Source organism: Parus major, chromosome Z, assembly GCF_001522545.3.
Source record: "Parus major isolate Abel chromosome Z, Parus_major1.1, whole genome shotgun sequence".
Lineage (NCBI taxonomy): Eukaryota > Metazoa > Chordata > Aves > Passeriformes > Paridae > Parus > Parus major.
Window position 1 is genome coordinate 484,261 of NC_031799.1, and position 11,751 is coordinate 496,011.

Consider the following 11,751-nt stretch of genomic DNA (forward strand, 5'->3'; position numbering starts at 1 on the left):
TGGAAAAAAGAGAATTAATGGAAGAAATCAAAGGAAGGCAGAGAGTTTGAACTTGTCCTGACTAGCCTGGCACAGCAGCAATGATCTTTCCAGAGTCCACTGTCCTCATTGCAATAACCATCGAAAGTAACACAGAATCCTGCTTTTTTCCCAGCCAAAAGCAGTAGTGGTATTGCCATGTCTGAAAGAAAGCAGCATGGGGAGGAGAGGTGGTTAATGGTTTTGGTAGAATTCCCTGCTGAATGTGGCTTATGGTCAATGTGGGGAAGGGGCAGCCAGAACATCCCTATACTGCAAAACAGAGAATTTTGATGTTCTGATATTCACTCTGCTGAAAAAAGATGACGGTACCGTTGAGATCATATCCTCACTGTTGGGCTAAAGCTGAAATACACCTGTAACCACAGAAGGGTTTGGGTTGAAAGGGACCTTAAAGCCCCTCCAGTGCCACCCCTGCCATGGCAGGGACAGCTTCCACTGTCCCAGGCTGCTGCAAGCCCTGTCCAGCCTGGCCTTGGACACTGCAGGGATCCAGGGGCAGCCCCAGCTGCTCTGGGCACCCTGTGCCAGGGCCTGCCCACCCTCCCAGCCAGCAATTCCTTCCCAATATCCCAGCTGGGCCTGCCCTCTGGCACTGGGAAGCCATTGCCTGGGTGCTGTCCCTGCAGGCCTTGTCCCCAGTCCCTGGGCAGCTCTCCTGGAGCCCCTTTAGGCCCTGCCAGGGGCTCTCAGCTCTCCCTGGAGCCTTCTCTTGTGCAGGGGAGCAGCCCCAGCTCTCCCAGCCTGGCTCCAGAGTAGAGGGGCTCCAGCCCTGGCAGCAGCTCCATGTCTCCCCTCTCCTCATGTTTTATGAGGGGCATCTCTTCAGAGCAGTTGTAGCTAGAGAGTGACTTGGCCCCGTTGCTGAAGGCCCTCAGTGGTGGGTGCATGTAGAGAACAGCTTGGCCTTGGGAACACAGCAAAGTTGGGAAGGAGGAAGGAGGGTGCTGAAGGTCTCAGGGACCTGCAGAGAGGAACAAGACAGTCACAGACAGCTGCTCTGGCAATGAATGTCAAAGCTTTTGGTAGACTGCTCTGCACAACTCCCTGACAGGAGGGTTGGGCTCTGCTTCCAGGGAACAGGGACAGGAGGAGAGGGAATGGCCTCAAGTTGTGCCAAAGGAGGTTTAGGCTGGAAATGAGGGAAAATTTATTCATGGAAAAGGTTGTCTTGCCCTGGCACAGCTGCCCAGTGTAATGGTGGAGTCCCCATGCCTTGAGGTGTGTGGGTGTGGCACTTGGTGACATGGGGCAGTGGTGGCCTTGGCAGTGCTGCAGGCAGGGTTGGACTCAGTGTTCTTGGAGGTTCTTTCAACCTAAATGATTTTGTGATCAATAACAAGACTTCACTGATTTTTACAAAGCCCTTTATTTTTGATCTCGAGGCTTATAAAAACTGTTACTCAAAACCAAAATGTTTAAAATTTTACATATATACAATATGAGAAATAAATTATGCTTTAAGTCATACAAAAACCACAATATACAAATAGGGCTTTGAAACTTCTCTAAGTATGGCATGGCAACAAGTCACAGATACTTACCAAAGGCTTCAGTTATCGAAGTCTTTTCATAAAACCATGAAAAAAATATCCCCAAATGTGCTTGCTTTGGTTGGAGTGAAGCTCTACAAAAACTGAAGAGATTTGCAGGCTTCAGAAGGACTTGCTAAGACTTCAGAACTCAGTGCACCACCTGGCAACACCATTTTTGAGTTTGCCTTTCTGCATGCCAAAAGCTCAAGGTTCTTTATACCAATTCTCCTTCCAGAAAGAAAAAAATTAAAATAAAAGAGGGAGGAAAAAAAAAAAAGGAAAAAGCAAGCAACCAAAACAAAACCTATTTTACCAACTGACAAGGTCCACTCTGCTGTAGCAAACAGGACAGCTGTAGAGTCTGTCCAACTCAAAGCAAAGCCAAGATCACCTGGGACAGGGAATCCAACCGGGGTGTTGTGACAATCAAGGGCAGGATGTTTGGCACTTTACTCAAAACTAAGGTCTTAATTATGCATTGGTACTACAACAGCTTCTGAGCAGAGGAGAACACATTCTCAGCAGTTAAAAGGAGTGGTGCAAAGCTCTCCTGAGGCTGCACGGTGCATCCCTGTGGTCAGAACAAGGACAGCTGCTCTTTGCCCCTTAAAAAGGGATCTGCATGTGTGACTGGCCAGCTCCACTGCGGACACTGACCAGGCAGTGAGGAGCAGCTGCCACCACCACCTGCACTGTGTCCTGCCCCAGGCATAGGGAGAACAGAGCTCTGCCTTCTTATCAGGCCATATGGCAGGCAAATAGACATTTCAGTATTAGAACGGATAATTTTTAAGGCAAGCGAAGGACAACTTGAAGTTAAGTGGCATTGTGCTTATCCCCAGCCCTTCCCTGGACAACCCCACACACCTGACCTGTGCTGGTCTCACCTTCCCACAGCCCACAGCGCTACAGGACCATGGTAACTCCTACCCTAGGTGCTCATTTTTTCTTGGCAGCTCTGTCACCCACAGTCTGATGGACAGTCAGTGTGGTTATTTGTCTTCTCAACTCCACTGGCAGGCAGACCAGAAGATCATTGCTGAGGTCTCGGTCTATGAAGATCTCATCCATAGTCCTGGTTAATGTGAGCAGGGAAGGGAAAATGCAGCGTGTAACAGGTCAAGGTAAGGTTAAATGCACAAACCAGGCTCCTTGGGAAAGGGATAATGTAGTTTTAGTTATTCTAGGTCTAGGACCATGGTTCATCAATTGCTCCTCAGTTTCTTGCATCCAGTCCAAGATGTTTTGTCCTGAAGAGCTTGTTTTTTTAAGTGCTACCAAGCCAGATTTCTCCCAGAGCATCTTGCCATCTGTGTGGTCTTCATGCATCTAGGTTGCTTGTTTGTGAGTCTTTAGGGAAGCCTTCAGAGCAGATTCGAGACAGATCTGGGGAAAATAGAGAGCAAAAAAGATACCTAGTTAAATGCAGAGATTAAGAGGAGTAATGAAGAATTTCTAAGAACTCACAGAGTGCCAAGAACAGGTTTGGACAGCACAGGTTGGTGTTATATTCTGTCAAAGCTGCACTTTGCCCAGTAGCTACTCAGCGAGAGCCTGCAGCAGACATTATGCAGGCTGCAAGCAGAAATTACAGGGCTTGAGCTAGACCCTGCCTGTGCAGCTCCATTTGGGATGGACAGATGTTAGCTGGCTCAATCTCCAAGGAGGGAATTATAACATTGCACTGACTTGGCAGAAACAGCTGAACAGCAAGTAATCACTCATGGTTTCTGGGAGGAAGGATCATTTCCTAGGAAAAAATGGTGTGCTGGAGCTGAGCTCAGCTCCTCTGCACAAGCTGCACTGCACGAGCAAGCAGGAAGGGCACATCTGCCAACAATTCTGTTTTATGGGGCTTACCAAGTAGCATATCAAAACAGCCTTTTATTGTACCTGCAGGAATGCTTACTCGATCTTTCGAGACTTGTGGCAGAGCAACAAGTTTTTGCACAGGGGTTTCATTCACAGAATTGTTTGCTACCGTGCATAGCACAGCTTGCTGGTTTCTGCCAAACCTGGAACGGGACCAGCTTGCATTTCTGAGCCGAGTTCTGCTGCTCAGGAGGGCTGTGCAAAGCTCAACTTCCGCAGGGCTCTGCTAGCCCTAACAAGCACTTTGTCCTCTGGATTAGAAGTGACAAAGCTCCAAGTCTACAAACTGAAATTTAAGAGAGGGCAAAAGGCTGGGCTGAATCCAAAGGAAAGTATAATTTAGTCAAATGAACAGGAATTCATTCAAAACATGACCGGAGGCATCCGAGGCAATCAGGTTGTCACTGTTGGGACCAGACTTTCTGGAAGTCATGTTCTGAGAATTGTTCTGTGTGTCTGGGAAGTCCCCTGGAGGTTAAACAAGGCTCAGCTGCTTTGGCAGTGTCAGAGTTGACACTCTCCTGAACCAGAGGACATCAGCAGGCCTGGAGATTAAGCTGTGGGAGTCAGGGCTGTAACACCATGGCAAGTCCTCACCTGTGTCTTCCTCATGCAATTGAGCTCAAGCTTTAACCAAGTGGTTTCTTGGCAGCTCAATGTCTTCCACAAGACTGAAAAGATATTTTAGGCAATGCCCTGCACTCCTCCCAGCTTCCCCCTGTTCTACAGGGCACATAATAGATGACTCTTAGTCACCTTTTCACTATTGCACAGGTATGGGGCATTGGTGGCTCACTTTAGCACCTACCACGATTAGGTGATACACCCACTTGGCAGTAAACATGTAAAGGTACAAGGTGACAATCCAAGGTCAGAAGGGAGGATATCACTTATTTAGCAATAGATACGGCATACACAAAAATTAAGTCTGAAAAATTAAGTCTGAAAAATTAAGGCTAGAATTCCTTATATTTTTTGAAAGAAAAAGATGTTTCAGGAGTCAAAAAAAAAAAAATTTTAAAAAAATGAGAAGGTTCCACTCATCCCAGCCAAGCCACATGCATCATACAGAATTTGTCTTGACTGATTTCCATACCTTTTCTGCCATTCCTCTGTGCACTTCACAAACCAGAGCTCTTTGCCAGGAGATATACTCGTTAGCTGGGAGTCCTCCACACAGAAAGCAAACCTAGGAGGAGGAGGAATCAGGAGTCAAGGTACCTGCTGTCTCCATGATTAACAATTAACAAGTAATGCAGACTGCAGCTTCTTCTGGGACAAGTTTTTTGATTAGACATCCATCCCACAGAACACCATCAGCCTGTTGAGTGGCTGTTTTATTTCCTACTTCAGTATTTTAACTGGGGATTGCTTCTACTACCCCTGTGTTCCATAGAAGCCAGGATGCAGAATACCTTACAGATGACAGGTGATGCTTATTTAAAGCTCTGAGAAATGTGGGAAATCATCAAAGTCAACTGCTGCTCTTTGACAGATCTGGGTTACCTTCAGAACAACATTAACAGAAGATGTGGGAGTGCCATGCTACATGCTTGGCAGCTTTAATAATTTTTGGATGCTCAGGTAATTCTCCATTTGCAGAGAATCATAGAATTAGAGAATGACTTGGGTGGGATGGGGCCTTAAAAATCATCCCTGCCATGGCAGAGAACCTTCCACTAGAATTCTATGGTCAGTTCAACGGATCCAGGGATATGGGTTGGGTTTGGAAAGGCCCTTAGAAATCACCTAGTTCCAAGCCCCCTGCCAGATCCCAGAAGGAACAATGCAGTGCTTGAGGGGTTGGTGTCATCATGTTGTTGGTTGAAGTTTCAGATCCTGCTGCTTGTGCCAAATCAGCACATTAAGCCTGGAAATAGTAGCCATGACCAGTACCATGTTTCAGTACTTTTAGTGCTCAGTATTTTATACAATCTAAACCACCTTGAAGCACATTAATTTAATCCCCAGTGGATCCCATAGAATCAAAGTAAATCAAAAGAATAACCCAAATCTGCTGTTCTGTGACCAGTTTTGCTTAGAGCCTGTTTGCAGCTTTGTGCTGGACAGTAACCTGCTGTCCTATACCACAAGGGAGCCATAGCTGGTGACACCAAAAATGAAAGGCTGCTCAGGATACTAACTACATTCAAAACATCAGCTTTTTTTTCTCAGTTCTGAAGGGTTGAAGTTTCAGTCAGTTCATATGCAGCCTAGCACAATTATTACCTTTGCTGTGTTTCCCCAGATTTCACACGTATTCGTCTGATGTGGAGCTCCTGGGAGGAATTCATGGGCCTGTACCAGTAGCTCCTCAGCTCTTTCCACAGATCATACCATGACTGAGATGTCCCCTCCCAGGTGAGCTTTATTTTCAGAAGTTCACCCATGTCCTCCTCAGTATAGACCAGGAAGGTGTTCGTAGCGTTTAGGCCAATTAGATCAAGCCTGGAAGAGAGGCAGAGACTTGGAATTTTTTCCTTATGGAAGCATGCCAGGTGCTCCTTTGTTCCATGCCAGGAGTTTAACAGAGCCCCTGCAGCTTATCAAGTGCTGCACGTCCAACTGTCACCAGCTAATTACTGATTACACTGACATGAGCTCAGATAGCTGGATCCACGCAACGCATCGTCTACTTAGCCTGGCCATCCTTCCATACCTTAAAGGTGGGTTTTGTGCCTGGTCTTTCTTTTGGGATAGGCTAAATGAGGCCAGCAGTGCCTCCAGGGACATTTCACACTACATCCAAATGGTGGAGAGGAAAAGCAAACTAAACAAACAAAAAAAACCAAAAAAAAACCACCATGGAAAAAAAAGCGATGAGCCATGAAGGCTAACACAGGACTGGGCACATTAAAATGTTCTCGATTCATCCAGTAATAAATTATAATTAAGCTACTGAATGAAAAGCTTTTTTGAAAGGTGATGAAGTGGGGCTGCTAGGCTGGGATGCAATGCCAATGTTAGCAGAGGGAAAAGAATGCTGCCATCCTGTGCAGTCCCTGTGGCCTTCTTACTTAGCTTAAACCACAAATGGCAAATTACTTACATTTCTAAAGAGAGGGGCTCAGAGTCTCCATTGGTGCCATGGAGGGTGACAGAGAAGGTGGGATCAACCTCTCCCAAGCCCTTGTAGCTGAAGACGTGTATTTTCATCTGGTAGTGGTAGACTGGAGAGAAAGGGGAGAGCAGAGATGGAAACAGCTGTGCTGAAAGAAACACTGCTCTGCACTGCTCTGTGTGAAATAGTGTTGGCTAGCAAAGACCAGACCCTTCCTTTAGTGATACAGCACTGACCACTTTTTCCTGCCCTTACTAACTACAAATTTGAGTTTTGCACAACAACAGCAGCAGGCCCACTCTGGGGACAGCTCCCCAGACCTTACACTGCTCTGAGGTGGGGTTTTGCAAGCACAGCAGGTGAACTGCAGCCCTGCTCAAAAGGCAGAGTGTTGTTGTGGATTGATTCCACAGGGAGGAAGGAGCACAGTGATGCTACAGAACAGCAGTGCAGCTGGGTGCCAGCGCAACACCAACACCTGCAGCTGCCTGGCTTCGGGGTGATGCTGCTCCTCCGCCCCTGCATCCTTCCCAACACTGACTGGGAGGCTGCTCCCACAGGGAGGCCATGCTCCTCCTGGGAGGGGAAGTATACCTTTGAAGGGCATGTCAGCCCTGGTTTTCAGGTACATCTTGCTGTTCCTCTTGTGCCGGATCCTGCGGGCGTTGTAGCCGATGCCGTTGCAGCGGTTCTTGCGGCAGCTCAGGCAGATGCCCTTCTTGAAGCGGCTGGAATCGGTGCACTGAAACGCGAAGCTCTGCTTGTCCTGGTTCACCAGGGAGTCCACAAAGAGGTGCACTGACCGCTCGTGCTCACATTTAACAACTTCACCAATTGCTAGAGAGGCAGAGTTGCAAGGGATACACTTGGTTTCAGCAGCTGTCACCCCAGCAGCCCGTAAGATAAAGTGAGCTATGCCTTTCTGCAGCCCAACAGGAGCTGAGCATGGCCAAACTTGAAGTTTCTCAACAGCAGCAATTCATGAGGTAAGTAGGACATGCTCACTTAATCCCTCCCATAAAAAGCTTTAAGAGGACCCTAGTCCAGCATACAGATTATGATCAGATATGATCATATGACTATCATACAGACTACAGATTATGATCAGATGTTAGGATTAAAGTGTGCTTCAGAGTTAAAAGCAGCTATGGTTTCTAGCAACTATCTCCAGTAGTACAGACAGTATAGAAAGAAAAAATGGTTTTCTTTGGTTTTATAAAAAAGATCATTCCTCAGCATCAGAGAAGTCTACACTGAGCAGAGGCAAAAGGTAAAGAGAACTTACTCCCATAGGCAATGGCTCCCAAGACATCACTGAGACCACAGCCAGGCTGGAAGTCTCCCCCATTGGGGTAGATGTCAATGTGGCCCACAGGCATCTGGATCCCAATGCTAACACCCAGTGTTTCCCTGGTGTAGGTGTGAAGGACATCCACAAAGTTGGCATCATCGGGGGAGAGGCGCCTGCTGGGGTCCACTCCTTCAAACATGGGGCCAGCGGGATCCAAGCCTGGAGTCAGAGACAGAGCACAAGGGGCCAGGTAAGAAATTGGGCTGTTTCATACAGAATATAGCCAGAAGCCTCCTGCTGGCAGGTCTCTTCAGCAGCTGATACACACAGTCCCAGCCTCGTTGTTGGTACTGTCCCCCAAGGTGTCTTCACCATGGGCTCACTGGGGGAACAAACAAAAATGTCCCTCTCCACTTTTGGGGCAATACAGCCCAACAGCAGCACCATGACCAGGCTGCCTGTTGGAAGCAAAGAGCCTTCACCAGGTGACAGTGAAGAGATGATTCAAGAGGCAGCTCCAAACACCAGAAGAGGTTTAGCACTCAAGGAACTGCTGGCAGCCAAAGCTGTTTCAATGGCATTTAGTCTGTTTTCAGACTGCACATATAGAGGGACTAACACCGTTTTAGCAGCAGCTAGGAAATCCCTGCAACTGAGATCCCATGATGGGTTTGGGATGCTTTGTTAACCCCTGAGCCTCACCAGCTCAGGACTCCAGAGCATTTCTACAACTTTACTGTGAGGTGATTTTTTTTTTCCCCAATTAACTAAATACAGACATTTATTGCTAGGCTCTGTGGAATTCTCACTGCCAGTGTCACATGTAAATCCTTAATGCAACCCCTTGTACTATGCCCTGAGTTCTCACATGTTGAAATCAGCTTTCCTCTAGAGCTAGAAGCAAACTCTTCAGATATTTCCAGAATGAGAGGTTAGAGTTGTGTGATTTTTTTTTTTTTAATCAGATATCCTGTGGGACAAACAGCACCCAATAGCTCTCACTACCATTAGTTTATGAACTATAATTACAAAAACACTATCACTCAGAGGAACAGCATTTGGATAGTAAGAGCTTGGGCTGGACTTGTTTCTAACACACGTTTAAATTCAAATAAATCTAGGACCAGTTTGTCCTGAGTAAGATTTTTTTCATTGAAACCCTGCCATAATTGATGTGAAGAGACCTGTGCCTTCCACTGCTACCACAAGTAGAAAACTTGTCATTTCTGGAAGAATAACACCAGAACAACATTGTAGCAACACAGGAAACCAGCCTCTTCTGGGAAACTCGCTGCCAGGAAGGACAGGGGAGAGACTGCTTAAAAAGCCACTTGCCTGTAATTCTGCCTATAGTGCCATGGACGTGGTTACCAGCAAAGCCAGCCACATGGGCACCCAGGCTGTACCCAATCAGGTGGACATTCTCTAGCTTGAAGAGGGGGTTTTCCTGCAAGGAAAATAAAATATGAGAGTTTGATCCCCTGTCTTTCAGTGCTGCTTCTGTCTGCAGGAATATAAAGTCCAGTTCCAAGAAGACATTGGACGGAGGGGGTAGATAAGCATGCTTCATTTTGTATTTCATCAAGACACGTGGAATGGGGTTTGGATGGCACTTGTGGTTTACCCGTGTCCCAGCCCCAATTATGATAGTCTTTATCATAAAGAATAAAACTTTCTCCTGGGAGCTGCCAGCAGACTCAGCACTGGCTTCAGGTGCCAAGTGCAGCACCATGGACCTCTCCTTCTCCTTCCCCGCCCTCCTGCCAGACCAGTGCTGGCTCTGACCTCCCAGGTCCGCATTGCTCAGGCAGCACTCCCAAATCTGCACTTCAGCACCACTGAGCCGAGCACGCTGCAGGGCAGCATCTCCAGGCAGGCTGCAGCTATGAGCCATCACCCAGCCAAGCCCAGGGCTGGGTGTTACAGCACAGCCTGCCCTGCTGGTGAGCCTTGGAGCTGGTGAATGCTCTGCAGCCTTGTGCAACAGTCCCTCACCGAGCATTACAACAGAGGCTGCTCTTAGCTTGCACTACCTGTAACCAGTCAAGCAACCTCGCTATGGTTTTTCCAACAATCTGCGTGTTGTTCACGGCATCGGTGTAGAGCTGGTGGGCAAGAGAGAGCCAGTCCACCACGACCACGTTGGCATCCTTCTCCCTCTCCTGCAGAGCGGACACCAAGCTGTCAAGCCAGGTTTCGAACATGCCACTCATCTAGAAAGAGATTCAGGTGTCAGTTTCCAGTTTGCAGGACCAAGATGTCACATCCACAGTAATTTTTGCATATTTGCATGTCATTTACATATGCTGCTCCAGCTGCATGCTGCTCCTCTGCAAGCCACATTACCTCTCAGCAATGCAGTGAGAGCATGCATGCAATGGAGTAAGAAAAACAGGTTTTGAGAGACTCTGGCTGTAATTACCCACTTGCCTTTTAGGGCAGGAGGGAGAGGCATTCGTTACGTGCCACCTTATCGCATTTTTTCTCAAGAGTTTCAGAAATTCTGATGGATTGCAAAATGATTTTCCAGACCTGGCAGTGTGGTTTGCATAAGCCCTGGCATTGCTGATAAGTCCCCTCATGCCACACACTCAGCTTCATCAAATGCAGAATTAAAAAGCTGGATAAAGTCTGCATGCCCTCTTGTTTCTTTATCAAGGAGACCACACAGCAGGTCTCCCATCAGGGCTGGACACTCAGCTACAATTACAGAAGGTCTGTACACATGCCTGTCAAGTCAAGTGTCACATTTGTAGTGGTCAGCCAGTTGGATTTTAATGCCATGTTCCCATTGTACAGCTTTGAAGTGATCTTGGGCAGCTATGAATGAGCTGGGTGATTTCAGAGTTCCTAAGCCTGATCCTGAACACTTTGCTCCAGAGATCTCAATAGAGGTGAATCTTTTAAGAGACCATTGTGCTCAGAACGTGAAGTTTTTCCAAATTCCTATATTCATAGAATTCTAAAAGGGTTTTGGTAGGAAAGGACCTTAAAGATTAAGTAGTTTGAACTCCCCTGCCATGGACAGAGACATGTTGCACTAGACAATGTTGTTCAAAGTGCCATCCAGCCCGGCCTCGAACGCCTTCAGGGATGAGGCAGTCACAGAAATTCCTGAAAATAAATTTTCTGGAGACACAGCCCATCGGCAGGGCAGTTTGCTCTCTCTGAGTGGGCAGACTAAGCATTGCCCAGGATTCTTCACACTTACCGTCCAGCCGTGAATGATGAAGAAGGTTTTAGCTGTCACGTTGAACTTGCAGTCCTCCAGGCACTGATGCTGGCCGATGGCGAGCGTGCAACCATCCTCACCGGCGTCCGGCGAGGAGCGGAGCCCGAACTTCACCCGCGCCTTCTGTGCCGGCACACGCTCCGCGTTGCCATCTGCGAGCCAGCGGGAGAGAAGGGTCAGCAAAGCGCCTCGGAGCCCGCCTTCCCCGCGAGGGGACGAACCCGCTCCGCGGCTCCCCCGGTCCCGCGTGGGACCGCGCTCACCCACCTCCTGCCGCGGGCAGCGCCGCCTCCGCGGCCCGCGCCGCGATGCAGCAGGACACGGCGCTGCACAGCAGGAGGAAGAGCCTCCTCATGGCTCGGGAGGACGGCCGGACGGAGGGCTGGAGCAGCGGAGGAAGGGATGAATGGATGGACACACGATCGGACGGACGCGCGGCGGCGGCGGCGGCGCTTTAAGAGTGGCACCATGGGGCGGGGCCATTCGCCGTCCCATTGGTCACGCCTTCCGTGACGTCACGCACGGCATGAATGGGAGGCCACGCCCTGCGTGGGGGGTGTTCCCAGCGCTGACACCCCGAGTGGCACAGGGGACATGTGGGGGGGATTGTGGGACATGTGGGGGGGATTGGTGAGATCCACAGGGAGTCCCCAGGGCTGACACCCCGAGTGGCACAGGGGACATGTGGGGGGGATTGTGGGACACACAGGGAGTCCCCAGG

At 48.6% G+C, this 11,751-nt stretch overlaps 1 protein-coding gene across 2 annotated transcripts; it reads right to left on the reverse strand.

The window, feature by feature from the left end:
- Positions 1 to 1,389: 1,389 nt before the first annotated feature.
- Positions 1,390 to 11,581, reverse strand: LIPG (lipase G, endothelial type). 2 transcript variants are annotated; one of them, XM_015615383.3, is made up of 10 exons: positions 11,298 to 11,581; positions 11,010 to 11,182; positions 9,832 to 10,011; positions 9,134 to 9,245; positions 7,793 to 8,017; positions 7,102 to 7,344; positions 6,496 to 6,616; positions 5,676 to 5,894; positions 4,543 to 4,635; positions 1,390 to 2,960 (listed from the first exon to the last, which is right to left on the reverse strand). In XM_015615383.3, the coding sequence occupies exons 1-10, from the start codon at positions 11,383 to 11,385 to the stop codon at positions 2,939 to 2,941; spliced, it is 1,476 nt and encodes a 491-aa protein (XP_015470869.1). In that variant the 5' UTR covers positions 11,386 to 11,581; the 3' UTR covers positions 1,390 to 2,938. The 2 variants fall into 2 exon arrangements, with proteins under 2 accessions (XP_015470869.1, XP_015470868.1); XM_015615382.1 differs by lacking the exons at positions 9,832 to 10,011; positions 11,010 to 11,182; positions 11,298 to 11,581 and having other exon boundaries at positions 9,134 to 9,825.
- Between the last annotated feature and the right edge of the window lie 170 nt (positions 11,582 to 11,751).

Coding starts and splice junctions, on each gene's coding strand:
- LIPG (XM_015615382.1), bottom strand. CDS start 9,800: ATGCTCGGTGAGGGACTGTTGCACAAGGCTGCAGAGCATTCACCAGCT. Junction 7,345..7,792: donor GGGAGCCATTGCCTATGGGA/GTAAGTTCTCTT, acceptor CTGCCTCTCTAG/CAATTGGTGAAGTTGTTAAA. Junction 5,895..6,495: donor GAGCCCCTCTCTTTAGAAAT/GTAAGTAATTTG, acceptor CCTCTCTTCCAG/GCTTGATCTAATTGGCCTAA.